Raw genomic sequence first — 23,688 nt, forward strand, 5'->3', positions numbered from 1 at the left:
TTTATTTTTCTTCAAGAAAAAATGCCTCCCTTATCCACTTTATTTTGCTGCATAGAAATATTTGGAGGAATAATTTCCTTCTTCTTTTTTTTTTTTTTTTTTCCTTAAGATGGAGTTTCACTCCCGTTGCCCAGGCTGGAGTGCAGTGGTGTGGTCTTGGTTCACTGCAACCTCCGTCTCCCGGGCTCAAGTGATTCTCCTTCCTCAGCCTCCCAAGTAGCTGGGATTATAGGCATGCACCACCACGCCTGGATAATTTTGTATTTTTAGTAAAGACAGGGTTTCTCCATGTTGGTCAGGCTCGTCTTAAACTCCCAACCTCAAGTGATCCACCTGCCTCAGCCTCCCAAAGTGCTGGGATTACAGGTGTGAGCCACCGCACCCGGCCTGGAGGAATAATTTCTAGTATGGGAAATTGGTTATTTCCACTTTAGTTTTTAATTGAGCAACAGTTAAACTTAAAAACAATAATGTGGTTTAAACTGCCTGTTTAATTTCAAAGATAATGGGATTGTGCATTGAAATGAATCAGTTATATAAAATATGTTTAAAATATGATTTTAATCCTAAATTTAAGGTTCACTTAGATAAATAGTAATTTTGTCTGGATATGTGACTGAGTCAACAATGTCATACATAGTGTTCTTAAAGAATCTGTAACCCTTCACAACTTAATCTAATTTACTAAAACACTTCTTAGAGGCATTGCTTGGAATTAAGTTGAAAACATAGTGACATATCAGCAAAATAATTTTAAGTGTATGCCTATTCCAACGTGAATAAACTAAACTAACTGGGAGAAGAAAAAATCAAAACAAAATGAAAACTTTCTGAGATTTTTCTGCAGACCTTGCTTATACTTCCATGCATTGGAAAGTTTTGTTCCAAGATATTTTAGAGTGTGAAATGGATATAAATTCACCAGGGGCTTTAGCATTGCCCCAGTGAATTAGGCCATGAGTCTGTAGTGCCGTGCTGCAATGTGGAACGATAGTTTCCTTCAGTTCCTACTGACAATAAGTGTGTGCAAATAATATTATTCATTTTACACATTTTGCTCCAAAGAAAGGAGTTAAATTTAATAAAGTTCTCTGACAAATTTTAAATAAATAAATAATAAACCATAACACTTTAAACAAAAATATTTTAGCTATCTTATCGGCCTTTTTAGTACTTGGGAACCCAAATAAACAACCTGAATGCTTGTATTTGACTTTGAGGCAATGCCTACTGAACCTCAGATGTTTCCCAAATAATCTCTTCAACAAAGAACAGAAGGAGCAAGGGCAGAGTAAGCAGGAAGGTCACCAGCCTTCGCTTCCCTCTGCCTCTCGTGAAATAGCCCACGAGGAAGGAGTCTCTAGAAAAGAGGTTCTTAACTTGGGGTGTAGGAATCTCTAGATGGGGTACATGTGTATCCTTTAAAGGATCTGAGAAGTCAATGATATCTTTAGTATGACTTTTTGGGTATAATTTTCTAGAAAAAGATCCTGTACTTCCAACATAGTTTCAAAGAGATCTATGAACCAAGCAAGGTTTTAACTATTAATCTAGAAAACGAAAGACTTCTGTCCTGCCTTAATTCTACTTTTTAAAAAATTGTTGAACATTTTTATTTATTTTTAATTGAGAAATAAAAATTGTATATACTTATGTACAACATGTTTTGAAATATGTATACATTGTGGAAAGGCTAAATTGAGCTACTCAAAATATATGTTACTTCATATACTTATTTTTTATGATAGAACACTTAAAACCTAGTCTCTCAACAATTTTCAAGAATACAATATATTGTTATCTACCATAGTTACTAGGTTATACAATATTTCTTCTAATTCCACTTAATTTCATTTTAAAGCCAGTAGATCTTCTTATTATACTTGTAATATAAATAATAAAACCTAGATCCATTAGGAATTAACTACCTTGGATGTGATCATATAACCATGTAACTAAAGACGTTCCTACTTCTCAACATTAGTGGGGTTTTGGGGCTTTTGGTTTTGTTTTTGGTGTCCTTTAAGTTTGAAATGTGTTATTGTATTGAGCAAAGCTAAAAATTCACATACCTATGCTTAAGAACAATGGAACCTCTCAAGCAAAAATTATCCTGATATAGGTATTTAACAGATGAGGTTGCAGTAGACTCTTTTGTCCTGTTTTGTGAGTAGAACATTATGATGTTGGAACACTCAAAATATATGAGTGAGTCATGACCCACTTAATATAGGAAAAGTGAATGTTTGAAGGTAATGCTAACTAAAAAACCTAGTTCTACCATTCAGTTAAATTGTATTGTTATTTGAATTCAATCATATTTAATGTTAAATGTAAAACATAAACAAATAAGCAAAAATTAGGGACATCCAGTCTGTTCCTAGTGCTCATCTTCATTGTTAATTCTTTTGGGAAGTATCAGCTTTTTTTTTTTTTTTTTTCTCCCCAAAGTATGTCTCTCTGACCATTATCATGTAGATAGGAATTATTTTGGGTACATCTCTGGAGGGGGTCTGGTAATTCATTCACAATGCTATCTGATTGTGAAACTGGGAAAAGCCTGGAGTCTAACTCCTTTCCATAGGATGATCCATACAGAACAATACTTAATGAATGAATGTTCTTAAATTTCACTGGCTGTGTCAGTAGTGACTAGATCTCTGACACATCAAGATAATAGGCGACACCATGGGACATATTGGGAATGTAACTGTCAGCCTAGATCCAATTCCTGTGACTACTTCCTTCCTCTAATCAATTAACTACTAGGTTACATGTCATTTGCTCCTCAAAAACAAATTATAAATGCTTTTTTTTTTTTTTTTTTTTTGAGACAGAATCTCGCTCTGTCACCCAGGCTGGAGTGCAGTGGTGTGATCTCAACTCACTGTAACCTCCACCTCCCTGGTTCAAGCGATTTTTCTGCCTCAGCCTCCCAATTAGCGGGGATAACAGGCATGCACCACCACGCCTGGCTAATTTTCATATTTTTAGTAGAGAGGCAGTTTCATCAGATTGTCCAGGCTGGTCTCAAACTCCTGACCTTGTGATCTGCCCGCCTTGGCCTCCCAAAGTGCTGGGATTACAAGCGTAAGCCACTGTACCTGGCCATAGATGCTTTCTTATTATAGCCCCATTCTTACAAGAAGAGAGCATTAATAATCAATCTTGTGTATCTTCGGGGTAATAAAAAATGACTTGTGAGTGAGAGGAGCAGTCAAAAAGACTGAAGATTTCTGGCCTTTTTTTCCCATGTGACTCAGCCCATGGCATCTGGGTGAGGTCATTAAACTCTGAGATTCCCAGTTTCTCAGTATGACATATAAGACTGACGCCATCGTGAACCACAGCCCTCCCAAAGGAGTAGTGAAGATCAGTGAGTTAATGTCACTGGAACATGATGTGCTTCTCTGAGGAACTGATCGGCAAATTCACAGTATTATTGTTTAACCGACTAAATTATCTACTTTATGAAAATTTCTATGGAACTTAAGGGAGGATAAGACAGATATACCCTAAAAGACTAACATCATTTTAGATTTTAATTTAAGTAATTATCAAGACTATGTGGTAGTAACTATTTATAACCACAAATTCAAGGAAAGCAATAATATTCTTGAATATATTTCGTTTCTATGTATTACCATTTTTTTAAAAAAATTCCACACCTTAAACTTGTAAAACTTAATTTCACTGAAGTGGAAATAAAGAGCTAATTTTGATCTAAAAAATATTGACTAAATATTTGCAAGTATAGGCCATTTGATTGTATAATGAGTTCAAACACCAACACATGAGGATAAAAAGCAAACTAAACTTTGTGCATTTTAAAATTCTTCCAAGAATTATACCTGGAATAAGTTGTGGAAATAAATTAGTATATTTCAGCATACATTAAAAAATGTTCTATGTTTCCAGAAAGTTTTGTAAACTCAATGTTGGAGGTCTATTACTCATCAGAATGGTTGAATGATAATTTCCTTTTAGGTAGGTCAATATACTCATCATGAAATACATCCAAGTAGTAGAGGTAAAATAAAATTCCCCACTGTTACAGAAGAAATTTGCAAATGACCCTAGAATAATTAAAATTATCTGCGTAGATGCACATTTTTAAGCAAAATTCAAACGGTGAAGTCTATTTAATAACATTTAACAGAGATATGTAAAGTAGGAAAAAGTGAGGTTTGGAGTCCAAAGATCCTCATATATAAATCCTAGCTTTGTGGATTTCTGGTTGTGTGGTGATGGGCAAGACATTCATTATCCTGGATGCCATCTGCAGGTCTAGAATAAGGCGTTCATGATGCTTTCTTCACAAGATCATCCTCAGAATTATTAGAAAGAAGAATACAAAATGTCTACTGGTGTTTAATGAGGGGTGAATATTCTTTGGGGGGTCATCAGTTTGATATGCATAATATCTAGTAGATTATACTAAATTAATTAAAGATTTTCAGTATTTTTTGAATGGAAGAGAATCTAGAATATTGTTAATTAAACTATTAATAATTTGAAACTTTCGGTAATGTACTACAACTAAATCAATCTGTATAATCTTCCCTAAATTGTTGACTAGTGTTAAACTCAGTTTCATAACATCATTTTAATCACAATGATCTTTAAAATTTACGATGATGATAACTCACAAGTTCATTTCATTTCCAAATCTTATCTTTGTCCTTAAAAAAATATTGTGCTATCATTGTAGTTAGCATGCAGACCTAAGAGGAAGAGAAAAAGAGCACAAAGAAATATATAACATATTAAGGAATACACACCTCCCACTTTATAATCATTTCCTTTGGTTGAGAGGCTTGAACCCTTATGTTTTGTGGATTCCTATCTGGAGCTGAAAAATTAAAAACATTAACATTATTTTTCCTTTAACCCATAGGTAAGTCATCATATCACAACTCCTCCCCCCAAAAACCACAGATAATTAAATAAGTTTGATTATACTTATTAATTTATATCTGGTCCAGTTCCTAAAAAGATTTAAGGTAGTTTTTAAATATATATTTTATTTAAAATAGTAAAATAGTCTTCTTGGAGTGAAATAATTATTATCCAGTGGAGAGTAGATGGTTTACTATATATGTCTTAATTTTGAATCTGCTTTTAAAATTTTTAAAACTGCTTTCTAAAATTCTGAACTTGCTTTTTAAAACTATATATTTTAATTTAAGCCTGCTCTATTTTTTCTGTTAGAATTGTCATTAGAAACATATGTTGTGAATATTTGCCTTTAGAAGAATAAAATAAACACCATGTATTAATATCAGCAGCCAAGTTTTAAGGGCATCAAACAGAACAAAACCTGTGAAGTAGTCATGAATATTTTTAGATGGATTCATTTTATTAGAAATAGCTAAATGTGGAGTTTAGTGCAAAGGCTGACATACACTAAAATCACACAAGTGTTAATTTCTATCTGATTCAGTTATAACCTTGACTTGCTTTTACTCAATCCAAAAAGGAAATTATATCCTAGAGTATTTATTTTAGCCAAGGAAAAATAAAATATCATGCTATGACCACATTAATGATCAATAACAATTCAGTAATACAAATTCTAGCACAGTCATTCTTGAGATTTTTTCAAAAGCATCTTGGAAATTTAGATTGATGTTGAAACACAAGAAAAGACACTGAATGCATAAAAATTAGTAATGTTAGATACGTATATATTGAACTTTAATTTAGAACTTACTTGATGATATCTGGTTAAATTTGATGTTTAGCCATCAGAAATTATTGAAAGTAATTTTTTTTCATGTGTCACTCCCCTAATTTCATGCTTCTATCTAACTTGTATGTAATCCTTCTGAGATGCGTGTGCTTTGAATATTTTGTGTGCTGTTTATACAACTATTAACACTATTTGGAGAAATCTAAAATCCTACATTACTCTATCAATCTTTTTGAAGATGTTCAAAGATGGGGACAAACAAATATTTTGTTAGAAACCTGATGTGAGAACCTGCATACCTGCTGGCGGTGTTTCATGATGGTCTGATGGCTGGCTAGGTTGACTTCTCCCTACTTCATTCACGGCTGTGACCCTGAACTGGTATCTCACAAATGGAGCCAAAGGTAAGATAACTGTGGTTTTCTTTCCTTGGACTCTGGTCAGTTCCTCCCACCTTCCAGGCTCTTCTTTGTTTCCTTCAAATTCAACAATATACTCTGGAAAAAACATTAAAACAGGGAAAAAAAACATTAGAATATATGGAGTATGGATAAGTTATACCAAAATTTATACTCAATATTAAAAGTTCAAAAGGATGTTATAAGAAGAATAATCCACTAAGGCTGGTTAAAAAATGGCTTCACTATTAATTTTGAGTACCCAGAGTAATGAAAACAGTTATCCCATGTCTTCCTACCGCTAATATTGCTATTGTGGTCATCTCCAGCTTCCCAGGTCAGCCGAACACTCCTGTTCTGTCTTTCGGACAAGTGAAGGTTTTCTGGTGGATCCGGAACATCTAATTAATAAAGGAAGGGAAAATGTAGATAATTGCCTTTGTTTATCTGATTTCCTTCCTCACACACATTGCCAGCTACCCTGAGACAGAGCAGTTACCACTCTCTTAGGGACCTGGGGAGCCCCGACATATGGAAGTGAAAGGTGGAGTTTCAAGGCTAATTCAGGCACCTAGCTAGCCCTAAGAAGTAAATAAACAGCTTGATAAGAACGAAGGTAATGTAGCTTTAAACCATAGCCAAGGAAGCTAGAGTCACAGGGATGTTTGGTTCCCCTATTAAAACTGAAGATAATGTCTTAATATATGTCTCTAAGTTGTTTTTCTGGAACCCAGACTGTCACCAAATAAATTTGCTGGCATGGAGACCTCAGATAAGGGGAAACTGAAGTCTGAGATGTGACCATCATATTTTTTGTAAATTTCTTCCTGAGGGGCCTCAAGGGAGCCACATCCATGAGCCAGAGCTAATCTTCTTTTTGGCTGACTCCCAATTTTTAAACAAAGCTTCTCTTCCTTAACCAATTGCAAATCAGAACATCTTTGAATCCACCTATGACCTGTAAGGCATGTCCCATCCCCACTTTAAGATATCTCACCCTTTTAGGCATAAACCAATGTGTAACCTCAAAGTATTAATTTACTTTTTTGCCTGTAGCATTTGCTTTCCTGAAATTTACTCCTGCTTTTAAACACCCTCACCTGCAAGCCATTGCGGAGGCTGGGACTTAAGCGTGAGCTGACCCATTCTTGTTTGGTGCCCTGCAGATAAATGTTCCTTTCTCCCACTGCAAACTTCAGTATAGACACCTGGTCTTACTCTACTGGGTTGGTGGACCCCAGTTTGGTTCCATAAAAACCCTTTTTTTCTGGGCCTATGTCTCCACTATGTTCAAACGCATCAACCTCTGGGGTCTGGGGTTCTTTGTAAAATGCAGCATCTTCACACGTACTCCCCAGTGGACCATATTACCTCCCTCTTCTCTGATTATAGTCTCAAGGGGTTATCCTTGACCAGGGACATCAGAATTCTTTTAGGAGTAGTTAATAACAGTGAAGATTCCTAGGCCCTATTTCTGGCTTACTGAGGAAGGTGGACCAAGGAATTTGCATTTACAAACAAGGTCTTTGGATGGTGATTAGGCATACTCAAGTTTGAGAAACATGACGTATCTCAAATGAATCATTTCTATTGGTCCAGTTCATATTTGTTTATATGCCTGATTCAACTCCAAGAGTAGGGGTCATATTTTATTACGCTTTGCGTTGCCCGCAGTGCCTCACACATAAATGTCTTGTAACTAAATAAATCAGTGAAAAAGATATTATTACTTCAATCATGCATATAATTATTATATTAAATCAATAAAAACTAGGTCCTATGGCTATAGAAAAAGAGAGAGAACATGAGCTCTGCCTTTGTTTTTTGCAACTGTGTTGGATTTTTATCATCATTGATAACAATGAATTTTCATTATAGCAACTTTGATACCCTCTTGACCTGGAGTTCTCAAAAGGAGTAGGAAGGCAGTTTATATCGGAAGAGGGAGATTTGGCACTGTTAAATGTTGGGACAGAAACTGGAAAATTAAGTAAGTAAATGATCACAAATTTTCCAGCGCTAAAGAAAATGAAAATTTCTGGTACTTTGAAAATAAAGCAACAATCTTATTTCTAAAGGCCTTTACTCTTAAAATTTGATTTGAATTCTCTCAAGTATTGGAGGACTTTTATCTTTTTGCAGAAGAGAAAAGGAAGGTATTATGTAATGTAGCCTTTCAATGGGCTCTTTCTTCTCCTAGTGGAAAGCACTGTCTATTGCTCCTCCTGAATATTTGCTAATTGTTAGAAATTTACATTGACAAAAAGCATTGTTTCAAATTCAGAATAGAGAACATGCTTTTTAAAAACTGTGGTTCATGACTGTGTCTAAACATTAAAGCCTTAAATAAAATGTTATTTCTTCAACAGGTTTGAGAATCTCTGAGCTTGGAGAACTTCAGCTTCTCTTCAGTATTTACTGAGTCCACTAATTTCTGAAGTTTCCTAAAGTAAACTAAGGCTGCATGTTACATCTGTCATTAAAATCAGGCTCCTCTGAGAATCATATGGAGCTAGAACTGATGAACTTGCAACTGAGACTTTTAAAAAATGATATCCTGAAAGCATATTTATGTCAATGCTTTTAAAAATAACTTTTGATTAAAGTGGATCAAGCATATGCTTTTAAAAATTGTTTTCCGGGGGGAAAACATAGTCTTTTAGAAACCTCACATATGTCTATATAATTATTTATTATTGTCAATTGTTGAGAGATGCTTTGGTTAATCAGAAGTTGGTCTAAAGAAAAACGAATGTAAATTTTGAACAATAAAGTTCAAAATTTATTTTTATTCAAGTGTTATTTTTATTTTTATTCTGTAAACATTGGTAGATTAGTGCATACATAAACAGTACATATAATCATAGGCAAAATTTATGCAGAATTTTAAAAAATTAATAGTTCCAAAAACAGCAGCCTAATAGCAAGAATGAAATTTTAAATTTTGAGAGGAAATTGAGAAGGGAAGCACCAAGCAGTAGGGGACTCAGTCTCTTTGGTGGCTGCCATTGTTCAAAATACTTAGGGACAAAGCACACGGAGCCTGAACTCACCCCTCTACTCACTGGGCCTGGGATGAATTTCAGTTTATCTGAAGCTCAACTACTTTATCTGATGAATTATTGTTGAAATCATCACTAGGGGATTAAACGTTTCTGTTTGGAGAGACCTGAAAATGCTCAAATACCCATGGCCAAACATTTGCCTAAAGGTACAATTCTACTGAGCCAACTCTACAACTCTATAAATCCATACCTTCTACAAGTGGAAACTGCGCTTTTATTTTTAGAACCCAACTTGATGGCTATTTGTTTCACCTGAGGAGGGGTGGCCATTCGCTTCACTTGAAGAGATCCAGCCTGTTGACCCATTTTTTATCAGCCTGTCTCAGAAGAGACTGAATTTTCTCCCGCGGTCTGTACCACTACCTCCCTTGTTCACAACCTAACAGTGGGTCCCAACAGCTGGAGTGCTAAGGATACAAAGGTCTGTTAATAACAGTGATTAACGTAGACATATGTAAAGAAGGGTAGGCAAAAAACCAATACTTTTAAGGAGTACCTGCAAACCAAAGGAAAGACTAAATGGTGGCCACTGAAACAGAACAAATATCTGTAGATGTTAGGGTCCCCCCAGAAAATTAATGAATAACTTACACAAATTTAGGATAGTTCCGAAACATTTTAATAAAACATCTTTTAAAAGATGTGGGCAGGATGTTTAGTAGGTTGGGTATGAGAGAGACTTGAAATATTTGTGGTGGGATGCAGCTGTTAGAGCCCCATCAGAAGGAATGGTGTGAGGAGACCCTGTCTGCAGAAGGTATGACTTTGGCAGTGGGACAGCCAGTCCACGGGACGGAAGTAGGGAGAATCAATACAACACTCCAAATGGCCCTCCACTTACTGAACCAAATAATAGCTGGAAGGCAAGTGGTTTGCTGATGTTGTCTTTACCAGCAACCTTTCTAGGTCAAAGAGCTGGTAGAGAGTGAATCTGAAAGGGAAATTTTGGAAAACATCCAGCAGATGATCTAAGAGCTTTAAACATTGGTGATTTCGGGGGTAATTGCATTGATTACACTAGTGAAGTGTGCACACTGTTTCCTAATTAGTACTTTCATTAACAACAACAACAACAAAAATCAAAGACATTCCTTTGCAGAATGCTGTAAGTTCCTCCCCTTCCTTCCGGGAACCCTGGGAACTCAGTCTGTGCCTTTAGGTTAGAGATGACCACCGTGCATCCACCTCTCAACCCCTACCGAGATCCTCCAGTCTAGCCCACCTCCATTCCTCAGCCCCATTTCTTTGCACACCAGGAAAGAGTAGCTCAAGAGTGCTAGGAACTCAAGCATGCTTTATTTTTCTTTCTGCTGATAGCACCACTTACCTCCTACTGCTATTGTCAAATTAACAAGTGTAGGGAAAAAAAATTAAGCATTAATTAATTTCTTTTATATGAAAAGAGGAGAAAGGATTTGAAATTGTGTTGCTTTTGAAACAAAAATTTCAAATTAACAATATATGTGCAGGGGCTCAAATAATCGTTAGCTATATTGACCAGGAACAATGGAATTTAATCAGAAATGCAGAAATGAACAGATTTCTCATTAGTCAGTGCACTTACCAAGAACAGTTACTTGAGTTATATCTGCAGCACTATCTAGAGCGGTAAGAGCTGAACAGCAGTAAATACCTTGGTCCTCTAAAGTTACATTAGATATGGTCAAATTAGCTCCATCAATAATTATCCTGTCAGAAAAAAAGTGAGCACATAATGAGAAGGAAAACAATAGAAATAATAGAAACCCAATCCTTTTAAAAATGCATATTCCTCATTGAAAACGATCTAAGAGTGAAAACCAAATTTGTGCAGTACAAATTTGATTAGAGAACGCCACAGTTGAAACCTGGAGATAAAGAATTATTCTAGCATACACAAATGTCTACATAGCCATAAACAAAATCACATTAAAAATTATTATGAAATCTAACCATCTGTTTGCACGGGTCACTGATGGAACCGTGTGTTGCCTGGCATCATACCTTACAATGGCCAAGATATATTTGAGTAATTCTTAAGGTATGTTTAGGGAACCACCTGTATAGGCTCAATTGGAGTGCTTCTTACAAAGGCAGATTCGTGAATTCTATCTCCATTCCACAGAACCACAATACCTGAGATGGAGTCTGATAATCTCAGTTTTTCACAAGTTTCTCCTTTCTCTACCCCTCCACTCCCAAGTAGACTGCACATTAAGATCTGATAGCAATTAAAGCATTCATATGCTTATTTCAACAGTAGATGGCAGTGTAGTACTTCTTTTTGCAAATCATTTCCCCTCGCTTTTTATCATTTGTTCTTTTACCAATTTGCGATCAGGTTTATTATGAGAAAATTGCTTCTTTATAAATTTCACCTTTTACCCTGTACCTTTGTATTGTCGACATAACTATTAAAGTATTTTTCACGTTCCACAAAATGTAAAATGTATTCACAATAATTAGCATTTTGTTGAACTAATTTAAAGAGTGTCATCCTTGTGAGGAAGAAAGGAGGTTCACATAATTAATATTTTTAATGTACATTTCATATAAAATGCTGAGAATTTTGAATTATATAAATCCACTTTAAATAGCAGTGGAATGAAGCATAGTTATTTTGATTATAGACAGAATCAGCCCTTATTCCTACACCAATAATAGAAAGATTTGCCAACCAATATTACCTTGATTTGTTAATCAAGAATCTCACTATAATTCTAGACATAATAAAACTTTGACATGAATTAACATCTCAGGTCATGTTAGTCAGGTGTCCATTTGATTCAATATTAGAATATTGCATATCCTGACAATTTTTGAACAATTTACCTCATTAGATGAAAGAATAGACTTTAATAACCTCTTGAAATAGGGCCTTTGTGCCCTGCACGAGAGTCCATAGTAGCTGAAATCTTGCCAAGATTTGAACCCTGGCATGGGGTGCTTCAGGCCAGAGAAGAAAGCTACCAATTTTTTGGCAAGTCATAGTTGCATTATGCCTTGTTTCCAGTCTCACAAATGTACCTTAGGTGCCTGAAATTAATCAAAGTTGGGTGCCTCACTAGTCCTCGAAATGTGGTAGGTATGGTATACCTAAAGAACTTATTAAAAATATAATGTTCCAGCCTCAGTCCAGGTTCCAAATCAGTACATTTGCAGATGGGGCAAGGGCCATTGCATTTGAACATGAAGCCTAGATAATTCTGCCACACATCAAAATCTGACAACTATTTGCCTTAGCAGGGTCACACTACATTGTGCTGCAGTAACAGACAGCTCCAAATTCTCCATGCCTAAGAAAACAATCACTTATTTCTCCCTCACATTATGTTCCCATCATAGGTCAGTTGGATTCTGCTTTAAAAAGTTGCATCATTTCTACTCGCATAGCACCTGAAATCTTAGAAGCAGCTAAAAAGCATCTTCACGTCTTTGTGTCCCAATCTTTTCCTCTGTTTGCCTTCACCTGCTTAATTACCTTGCCTGAGAAACTTATCCACTAAAACCACTCAACTCCTTCATCTGCAGCATCCTGGCTGCTAGTCCCTAATCCATGTTAGCAGCCAATCTTGTCTTACCCTGTTCAGCTGAGTAATATCCGTGTTTCACTGAAGGCACCATGACAAAATGATTCTCTCTTTGGAGACCTGTGTTTGCGGCTCAGTTTCATCAATTATTATTTGTACAACCTTGAATAAAACATTGAACCTAATTCATCTTATCTGAAAAATGGGGATACCAATATTTTCTTTCTCTTCAGGAGAATTAAATGAGGTAAAGCACATAAAGTGATTAGTGTATACAGCCTGGCAGAGTATGTGCTCAGAGAGTGTTACTAATAATATTAATTAAATGGATTTCATTCATTTTTGGCTTATCGCTAATCACATTTCTCATGGTTGATGTTTTAATGTCCCCAACTCCCATTTCTCCTGCCTCTCTGCTTGAACAAATTACCTTCTTTCCTAATTTGTTAGAAAGAAACCTTTCACTATGATTGTCTTATAATCTTTGCATCTCCAACTTCTCCCCTCCCTCTTTCATTTGCCACTATTTCTGGAGGGGGGAAAAATCAGCTCCTATTTGGTGCCAAGGAAAAACCCTCCCACTGGATTCTCAATGCCCTTTCCTCCCACGCCCTCCTAGTTATCAGTATATCCCACTTTTCATGCTACAGTGGTCTCTCCTGCAGGACTAGGTCCCTCACTTTGCCTACAGTTATGAACAGTCCCCACTAACTTTGTTAAGCACGGTATAAATTCTAAAAATGGTTTCATATCCATGCTCCATTTCATTTTTTATAACCATAGTGTATGGTCTATATCTTATATGGTCTATAGCCACATGCAGGTTGGAAATCCACAGAAAATTCCTTGGGGGCATTTCAATCTACCTAATAGCATTACTGCAAGGACTAAAGAGAGAAAGCGTGTATGGGAAGTACTAACATAAGACGAAGCCCCATAGGTCTAATGGTTCAGACTGGCAGTTCCCAGCACTTACTGCATCCCTGCACAAGAAAGGGGACAAGAGAGAAGAGAAGAAGGGATTTTCACTTCTCACCATGTATATTTGATTAGAAATTTAACCTCTCTTTAGGTTAAAGCTTCTGGTCTTCTGCATAATAATAAGAAAGTGTCTCAGCAGAAGGTAAGAAGTATGAGGTTGCTGATAGAAATTTAGCAGATACCTGTGACTTCTACTCCCTGCTATATCTCCATGCCTGCCCTTGGCAGCAGTCAAGGCCAGCCAGCAGCCGTTACTCCCAGCCTTCCTCGCTCCTGGGGCCTCTTCTGAGCTAAGGTTATTGTCCTTTATCCCTGCTACTTGTTTAGGGAAATTGGCAGAACATCTGTGTCACTTGCTCAATCCACTCAGGTAGCCAGAGGTTCATTTCAGTGTCAGCTCTTGCATCCTGCGGGAATTGTAAAACTGGGCCGCGTGAAAAGGCTGCTTAGGGCTTCTGGGTTCAAAGCCTAAATGTACATGTCATATTACCAACAAGCCATAGGTATCTGATTCCCTTCTTGGCTGTAGCCCGGAGGTCACATGGAAGACCCCGGATAGTCAGGTAGTAGTAACAAAAGAGGCAGAATTTAGGCATGTCTGAGCAGTCGGCAGATCAGTGGAGACCTAACCTGAGACTCGAGATCTGTATTGCAAAGCATAGCCTTTAGATGGATATAATTAATCTCGCGTTTCAATGAGACCTGGTTGTAACACATACACTGCCTTTCTGCAAATCTTTGTATATATAGGAAGGAGGTGAGAGAATAAATTAAGTACCAAGACTGAGACCAATGCCTTCGCATAGAGGTGGCTCACACATAAATACCAAGGTAGACCAAGCAAGCAACAGAAATGAGACAAGCAGAATGAAGAAATGGCTGGTGGGGGCAGGGGGCAGGGAGGGGAGGAGGCGGGAGCAAGGGGCTGTGTTCAGAGGCTCCCATGGAAAAGAACCATAGTAAGTGTATGAATCCTTCACTGGCAACCAAGGTATCCAGGTTTCTCTTATCAGAACTGACTAGGAGGCTGGCAGGATCCACGGAGAGGAGTGAAGAACAGTGTGGTGCAGTGGTCCACCTGAGAGCCACAGTGGGGCAGGGGAGACCCCATCCCCCAGCCAAGAGAGGCAGTGAGGGAGTGTGCTACCCAGAGGGGGATACAGTGCTTTTTCCACGGAACTGTGAAACGCATGGATTGGAAGACCCCAGTCACAAACTCAAGCCAATGGGTCTAGTGTCACAATCCCGGAGCCCCACAGATTCTCAACAGCCTCTCAGCGGGAATCTGCTTAAGCCTACTGAGCTCCTGGAGGGAGGGGAGGCCAGCCCCACAGCTGCAGCTGCCTGCTGCTTAAGCCATTTGAGCTCCTTAGGAGAGGGGCAGCAGCCAGCACTGGGAATGACAACTGCCTAACACGCTAAGCTCCCTGGGTGGGGGAAAGGCAACATTCATATCTATAGCTCCAGGCTGTGCTTTTTCCCCTGCTGGAGCCAGGGAGGCTGGATGGCTGGGTCCCAAGACATGTGCCCCACAGCCCAACACACCCACTGTGGCAGACTCAATGCCTCTTCAGGCCTGACCCTGGCCCATCATTCCTCCTTGGGCGGGGCTTCCCTGCAGGAACTCCAATAACTCCAGCCAGTATCAGCTCTTGCATCCTGCGGGAATTGTAAAACTGGGCCGCGTGAAAAGGCTGCTTAGGGCTTCTGGGTTCAAAGCCTAAATGTACATGTCATATTACCAACAAGCCATAGGTATCTGATTCCCTTCTTGGCTGTAGCCCGGAGGTCATATGGAAGACCCCAGATAGTCAGGCAGTAGTAACAAAAGAGGCAGAATTTAGGCATATCTGAGCAGTCGGCAGATCAGCGGAGACCCAACCTGAGACTGGAGATCTGTACTGCAAAGCATAGCCTTTAGATGGATATAATTAATTTCGTGTTTCAGGGAGAACTGGTTGTAATACATACACTGCCTTTCTGCAAACCTTTGTATATATAGGAAGGAGGGAAGAGAATAAATTAAGTACCAAGGCTGAGACCAATGCCTTTGCATAGAGGTGGCTCACACATAAATACCAAGGTAGACTAAGCAAGCAACAGAAATGAGACAAGCAGAATGAAGAGGCTCAGGGACAGAACCCAGATCTCCCTGGGCCTGAGCCCCTAGGGGGAGGGGTGGCCACGGTCTCTGTAGACCAGCAGACTTAGTCTCTCCTCCTGGTAGTTCTGAGGAATCCAGGCAGCCCAGATGAGTGGGTTTCCCCCTAGTGAAGCACATCCCCTCCACCAAGGGACAAAGTGCTTCATTAGATGGGTCCTATTCCCTGTGCCACCCAACTGGGTGAGACCCTCCAACAGGGGTTGTCAGATATCCTATATAAGAGTGATCCTACTGGCATCAGGTTGGTGACCCTTGAGGTCTGAGATCCCACAATAAGTAGCAGGCACCCATCTTGGCTGTTCTCCACCTTCCTTGAGTGACATCTCCAGACACAGGAGTGAACCAGATGAATAGGACCTGAAGTGGACCCCCAGCAAACTGCAGCAGCACTACAGAAGATGGAGCTGACTATTGAAAGAAAAAGAAAGAAAGAAAGAAAGAAAGAAAGAAAGAAAGAAAGAAAGAAAGAAAGAAAGAAAGAAAGAAAGAAAAGAAAGCAAAAACAACAGAATCAGCAAGAAAAAGCTCCCACAAAAACCCCATCCAAGGGTCAGCAGCCTCAAGATAGAAGCTAGACAAATTCATGCAGATGAGAAAGAATCAACAACAACAAAAAAAAACCACTAAAAACTCAAAAGGCCTCTCCACCCAATGATCACAACATCTCTCTAGCAAGGGCGCAGAACTGGATGGAGGATGAGGCAGCTGAATTGACAGGAGTAGGCTTCAGAGGATGGGTAATAAAAAGCCATGCTGAGCTAAAGGAGCATGTTCTAACCCAATGCAAGGAAGCTAAGAACCTTGATAAAAGGTCACAGGAGCTGCTAACTAGAATAACCAGTTCAGAGAGGAACATAAATGACCTAATGGAGCTGAAAACTACAGCAGAATTTCATGAAGCATACACAAGTATCAAGTGCCAAAGCTACCAAGTGGAAGAAAGGATATGAGAGTTTGAAGACCACCTTGCTGAAATATGGTGTGCAGACAAGACTACAGAAAAAAGAAAGAAAAGGAATGAACAAAGCCTTCAAGAAATATGGGACTTCATAAAAAGACTGAACCTACAATTGATTGGCATACCTGAAGGAGATGGGTAGAATGGAAACAAGCTGAAAAACACACTTCCGGATACTATCCAGGAGAACTTCCCAAACCTAGCAAGACAGGCCAACATGCAAATTGAGGAAATACAGAGTACACCACTAAGACACTCCATGAGAAGATCAACCCCAAGACACATAATCATCAGATTCTCTAAGGTTGAAATGAAGGAAAAAATGTTCAGGGCCGACAGAGAGAAAGGCCAGGTCACCTACAAACGGAAGCCCATAAGACTAACAGTGGACCTCTCAGCAGAAACTCTACAAGCTAGAGGAGAGTGGGGGCCAATATTCAATATTCTTAAAGAAAAGAATATTCGGCCCAGAATTTCATATCCTGCCAAACTAAGCTTCACAAGTGAAGGAGAAATAAAATCCTTTCCAGACAAGCAAATGCTGAGAGATTTCATTACTGTCAGGCCTGCCTTGCAAGATCTCCTGGAAATAAAGCACTAAATATGGAAAGGAAAAACCAGAACCAATCATGCAAAAACACACCAAAATATAAAGACCAATGACATGATGAAGAAACTTCACCAACTAATGAGCAAATTGACTGAACAGCATCATGATGACAGGATCAAATTCACACATAACAATACTAACATTAAATGTAAATGCACTAAACAACCCAATTAAAAGACACAGACTGACAAATCAGATAAGGCATCAATACTCATCTGTGTGCTGTATTCAGGAGACCCATCTCACATGCAAAGACACACACAGGCTCAAAATAAAGGGATGGAGGAAAATTTACCAAGCAAATGGAAAGCAAAACAAAGCAGGGTTTGCAAACCTAGTCTCTGACAAAACAAACTTAAAACCAACAAAGATCAAAAAAGACAAAGCAGGGCATTACATAGTGGTAAAGGGAACAATTCAACAAGAAGAGTTAACTATTCTAAATATATATGCACCAAAAACAGGAGCAACCAGTTTATAAAACAAGTTCTTAGAGACATACAAAGAGACTTAGAATCCCACACAATAGTAGTGGGAGACTTCAACAACCCACTGTCAATATTAGACAGATTAATGAGACAGAAAATTAACAAAGATATTCAGAACTTGAACCCAGCTCTGAACCAAGCAGACCCAATAGACATCTACAGAACTCTCCACCCCAAATCAACAGAATATACTTTCTTCTCAGCACCATATTACCCTTATTCTAAAACTGACCACATAATTGGAAACAAAACACTCCTCAGCAAATACAAAAAACCGTAAATCATAACAAACAGTCTCTCGGACCACAGTGCAACCAAATTAGAACTCAGAATTAAGAAACTCATGCAAAACCACACAACTACATGGAAATTGATAAACTTGCTCCTGAACGACTTCTAGGTAAATAATGAAATTAAGGCAGAAATTAAGAAGTTTTTTGAAATCAATGAGAACAAAGACACAATGTACCAGAGTATGTGGGATATAGCTAAAGCAGTGTTAAGAGGGAAATTTATAGCACTAAATGCCCACATCACAAAGCTAGAAAGACCCACATGTTAACATCACAATTAAAAGAGCCAGAGAGGCAAGAGCAAACTAATCCAAGAGCTAGTAGAAGACAAGAAATATTGAAGGAGATAGAGATACAAAAAACCCTCCAAAAAATCAATGAATCCAGGAACTGTTTTTTTTTTTTTTTTTAATTAACAAAATAGATAGTCGACTAGCTAGACTGATAAAGAAGAAAGAGAGAAGAATCAAATAGACACAGTAAAAAAATGATAAACGGGACATCCCCACTGACCCCACAGAAATGCAAACTACCATCAAAGAATACTATAAACACCTCTATGCAAATAAACTAGAAAATCTAGAAGAAATGGATATATTCTTGGACACATACACCCTCCCAATACTAAATCAGGAAGAAGTTGAATCTCTGAATAGACCAATAACAAATTCTGAAATTGAGGCAGTAATTAATAGTCTACCGGCCAATAAAGCCCAGGACCAGATGGATTCACAGCCGAATTCTACAAGAAGTACAAAAAGGAGCTGGTACCATTCCTTCTGAAACTATTCCACACAATTGAAAAGGAGGGACTCCTCCCTAACTCATTTTGTGAAGCCAGCATCATCCTGATACCAAAACCAGGAAGAGACACAACAAAAAAAGAAAACTTCAGGCCAATATCCCTGATGAACATTGATGTGAAAATCCTCAATAAAATACTGGCAGACTGAATCCAGCAGCATATCAAAAAACTTATCCACCATGAACAAGTCAGCTTCATCTCTGGGATTCAAGGCTGATTCAACGTATTCAAATCAATAAATGTAATTCATCACACAAACAGAACCAAACACAAAATCTACATGATTATCTCAATAGATGCAGAAAAGGCCTTTGATAAAATTCAACATCCCTTCACGTTAAAAACTCTCAATTAACTAGGTATTGATGGAACACATCTCAAAATAGTAAGAGTTACTTATGATAAACCCACAGCCAATATCATATGGAATGGGCAAAAGCTGGAAGCATTCCCTTTGCAAACCAATACAAGACAAGGATGCCCTCTCTCACCACTCCTATTCAACATAGTATTGGAAGTTCTGGCCAGGGCAATCAGGCAGAAGAAAAAAAATAAAGCGTATTCAAATAGGAAGAGAGGAAGTCAAATTGTTTCTATTTGCAGATGACATGATTTTATATCTAGAAAACTCCATTGTCTCTGCCCCAAAACTCCTTAAACTGATAAGCAACCTCAGCAATGTCTCAGGATACAAAATCAACGTGCAAAAACCACAAACATTCCTTTACACCAGCAATAGACCAGCAGAGAGCCAAATCATAAATGTACTCCCATTCACAATTGCTACAAAGAGAATAAAATACCTAGGAATACAGTTAACAAGGGATGCAAAGGGCCTCTTTAAGGAGAACTACAAACCACTGCTCAAGGAAGTAAGACAGGACATACACAGATGAAAAAAAAATTCCATCCTCATGGATACAAAGAATTAATATCATGAAAATAGCCACATTGCCCAAAGTAATTTATAGATTCAATGCCATTCCCATCAAACTACCATTGACATTCTACACCGAACTAGAAAAAAACTTTAAATTTCATGAGGAATCAAAGAAGATCCCATATAGCCAAAACAATCCTAAGCAAAAAGAACAAATCTGGAGGCATCACACTACCTGACTTCAAACTATACTATAAGGCTACAGTAACCAAAACAGCATGCTACTGGTATGAAGACAGACATATAGACAAATGGAGCATAACAGAGACCTGAAAAATAACACCACACATCTACAATCGTCTGATCTTTGACAAAACTGACAAATCCAAGCACTGGGGAAAGGATCACCATTCAACAAATGGTGTTGGGAAAACTGGCTAGCCGTAGGCAAACAACTGAAACTGAACCCCTTTCTTACACTTTATACAAAAATTAACTCAAGATGAATTAAGACTTAAATGTAAAACCCAAAACCATAAAAACCTTAGAAGAAAACCTAGACAGTACCATTCAGTACATAGGCATGGGCAAAGACTTCACGACAAAAATGCCGAAAGCAATTGCAACAGAAACCAAAATTTACAAATGTGATCTAATCAAACTAAAGCATTTCTGCACAGCAAAAGAAACTATCATCAGAGCGAATAGGCAGCTTACAGAATGGAAGAACATTTTTACAATCTACCCATCTGACAAAGGTCTAATATTCATAATTTAAAAGGAACTTAAACATATTTACAAGAAACAAACAAACAACCCCATCAAAGAGTGGGCAAAGAATATGAACAGACACTTCTCAAAAGAAGACATTTACATGGCCAACAAATATATGAAAAAAAAAGCTCAACATGACCGATCATCAGAGAGATGCAAATCAAAACCACAATGAGATACCATCTCATGCCAGTCAGAATGGGGATTATTAAAAAGTCAAGAAACAACAGATGCTGGTGAGACTATGGAGAGAAAGGAACACTTTTACACTGTTGGTGAGAATGTAAATTAGTTCAACCATTGTGGAAGACAGTGTGGTAATTCCTCAAGGATCTAGAACCAGAAATACCATTTGACTCAGCAATCACATTACTGGCTATATACCCAAGGGAATATATATCATTCTACTATAAAGACACATGCACATATATGTTTATTTCTGCACTGTTTAAAATAGTAAAGACATGAAACTGACACAAAGGTCCATCAGTGATAGGCTGGATAAAGAAAATATGGTACATATACACCATGGAATACTATGCAGCCACGAAAAGGAATGAGATCTTGTCCTTTGCAGGAACATGGATGAACCTGGAAGCCATCATTCTCAGCAAACAAGTGGGAGATGAACAATGAGAACACATGGACACAGAGAGGGGAAACACACATACCAGGGACTTTTGTGGGGTGGAGGGCAAGGGTAGGGAACTTAGGTCAATAGGTGCAGCAAACCACCATGGCACATATATACCTATGTAGCAAACCTGCACGTTCTGTTCATGTATCCTATTTTTTAAAGAAGATATAAAGAAAAACAAAAATTAAAAAAAAAGAAATTTGTCATAAGAAAAAAAATGAAGAAATTAGTAGTACAAATCACAAGAGCAAAAATGGACTGTGCACTTGGTATTTTCTAAGTGCTCTGTATGTTAATGTTTTCTTAGTTCTTGGTATTGTTAACCCTATAATGAAAGTACATTTTTAATACTTTTAGTTCAAACTATGTTATGGGATTTAAAACCAAGGCACACAGATGTTAAGCAGCTTGTCTAAGTTCAAAGATCTAGTAAGTGACTGAGCTGAGATTTGAATCTGAGCCATTGAGCTTCAGAGTTTATGATCTTACCCATGGTACTGTTGCTGTCTCATGCAAGCAGCACATGTCCTATCTAAACATTTTCAGATTTTTAATTCTACAGAGCAATAAATTACAAAACTAATGAGAGGTGAGATTTGGCTCCAACATGGTTAAGTTTTAATCCTTATTTAGTAACAATGCAAAAGTATGCAAAGCTGACTTTCACATATTTTCAAAAGAGAGTAGACATTCAGCAAATGCTGACTTTTTATTTCTTTGATGTACTTAATATTGTCTAGTGCTATTAAGCATCCATTCACACTTTCCTCTATATGTTCCCTTTTATATTTTGTCTATATTCTCTATACAGAGTTTGGAAGACTCAAACGTATGCTTCTCAGTACTTTCCGGCAGGAAGAATCCCAGATATAATTTAGGTTTTGCTAGTTAGTTAAATAAACTTATGTGAGATTGAAAAGTAGAAGGAAAATGGACTCCATCTTCTCTGGGCCAGTGGAAGCAGATAGTGGTTCTGGCAGACATGAGAGTTGGCAGGGGCAGGACTCACGAGTAGTACCAATGAGGTGAGGTAGCCCTGAAGATGGCAGCAGTTTCCAGACACCTGGATTGCAGCTGCAGTGCTTTGTGATCAAGAACGTAGAAGACTAGTATGCAGCCTCTTCTAGGCCTAGCTCCTCCAGTCTCCTTTTTTGCAAGCATCCAAGCCCATGCAGTTCTCAGTCTTTTTTTTGCAAGCATCCAAGCCCTTGCAATTCTTCCTCAATTACTTAGAGTGGTTTCTATTTCACACACTAACAGAATGGTACATGTTACATGAAAAGTCAGTAGCAAAAATAGGATGATAAATATATGATAGGAGAGTGAAGTGACTTGAAGACAGAAATATTATTCAGTTTTTGTTTTTATTTCAGTATGAATACTTTTAGAACTTTTTATTTTTTATTTATTATTATTTTTTTTTATTTTGAGACAGAGTCTCACTCTATCGTCCAGGCTGGAGTGCAGTGGTACGATCTCAGCTCACCGCAATCCCCACCTCCTGGGTTCAAGTGACACTTGTGCCCCAGCCTCTTGAGTAGCTGGGATTGCACGTGCACACCACCATGCCTGGCTAATTTTTGTATTTTTAGTAGAGACAGGGTTTCACCATGTTGGTCAGGCTAGTCTCGAACTCCTGGCCTCAAGTGATCCACCCACCTCGGTCTCCCAAAGTGCTGAGATTACAGGCATGAGTCACTGTGCCCGGCCTGGAATTTTTCTTTCAAATGCAAGGTGTTCAACCTAAGCAAATATTATGACACATCATAGTAGTTTACCTACCTGCCATCTTCTGTGCCATTAATTTCGAAGGCTTCTCCATCTTTACTCCAGGACAACTTCAAACTGTGTTTCAAATGTAAGTCACATTTGCTCTCACAATGCAATTCAAGCATATGCAATTTGGGGATACGAGGATTCTTAGGAGAAACTCTAAGTTGTGTAGCATCTGTTTTTACCAAACAAAGATATTAGTTACAACTAAGCATAGCTTACTTTGTTATTAAGTGCCTGCAATTTAAGTAACCCAAACTGTCACCATAACAGTCTAATCCTCATGCAGGGTTTCTCCCACTGTAATTTCCTAACATTGTATATCATTATTATTTTCTTTCTATCCAGGCTTGGACATCTGACAAAATTTAAGTGGAAATACCAATTAATAGTTTAGGAATTTCCCTCATTATTTCTTGGGCAAGGGAGTAAGCAAAGTATGAGCAAACAAATGTCTCTAGAATTTGAAAACAACATAATTTCTCCTTCAAGTGCTTCTGGATATGTAATCAAAGCACTGTAAAGGAACGGGGATAGTTGATTCTCTGTTAGCATGTTTATTATTAATTCAGAAACCTAAGGGTAAATGTTCAAGCCCATGCATGGATGAAATATCAACATGAAGGTGGGGAACTAGAAAATAAGCCTTGGAAAGGTAGGG

General features: G+C 37.9%; 1 protein-coding gene across 5 annotated transcripts in view; it reads right to left on the bottom strand.

Annotated features, from left to right (window-relative positions):
• CHL1 (cell adhesion molecule L1 like) overlaps positions 1-23,688 on the bottom strand; it is a 209,140-nt gene that overhangs the window by 17,425 nt on the left and 168,027 nt on the right. For all 5 annotated transcript variants that reach the window (XM_007985014.3, XM_007985011.3, XM_038003643.2 and 2 more), the window contains 5 exons: positions 23,037-23,202; positions 10,720-10,844; positions 6,390-6,491; positions 5,992-6,189; positions 4,782-4,852 (listed from right to left, as the gene is read on the bottom strand). In XM_007985014.3, the coding sequence (XP_007983205.2) occupies positions 4,782-4,852; positions 5,992-6,189; positions 6,390-6,491; positions 10,720-10,844; positions 23,037-23,202 (662 nt within the window). The remainder of the gene's footprint in view (positions 1-4,781; positions 4,853-5,991; positions 6,190-6,389; positions 6,492-10,719; positions 10,845-23,036; positions 23,203-23,688) is intronic.

The sequence above is a fragment of the Chlorocebus sabaeus genome, chromosome 22 (genome assembly GCF_047675955.1).
Source record: "Chlorocebus sabaeus isolate Y175 chromosome 22, mChlSab1.0.hap1, whole genome shotgun sequence".
NCBI classification, from domain to species: domain Eukaryota; kingdom Metazoa; phylum Chordata; class Mammalia; order Primates; family Cercopithecidae; genus Chlorocebus; species Chlorocebus sabaeus.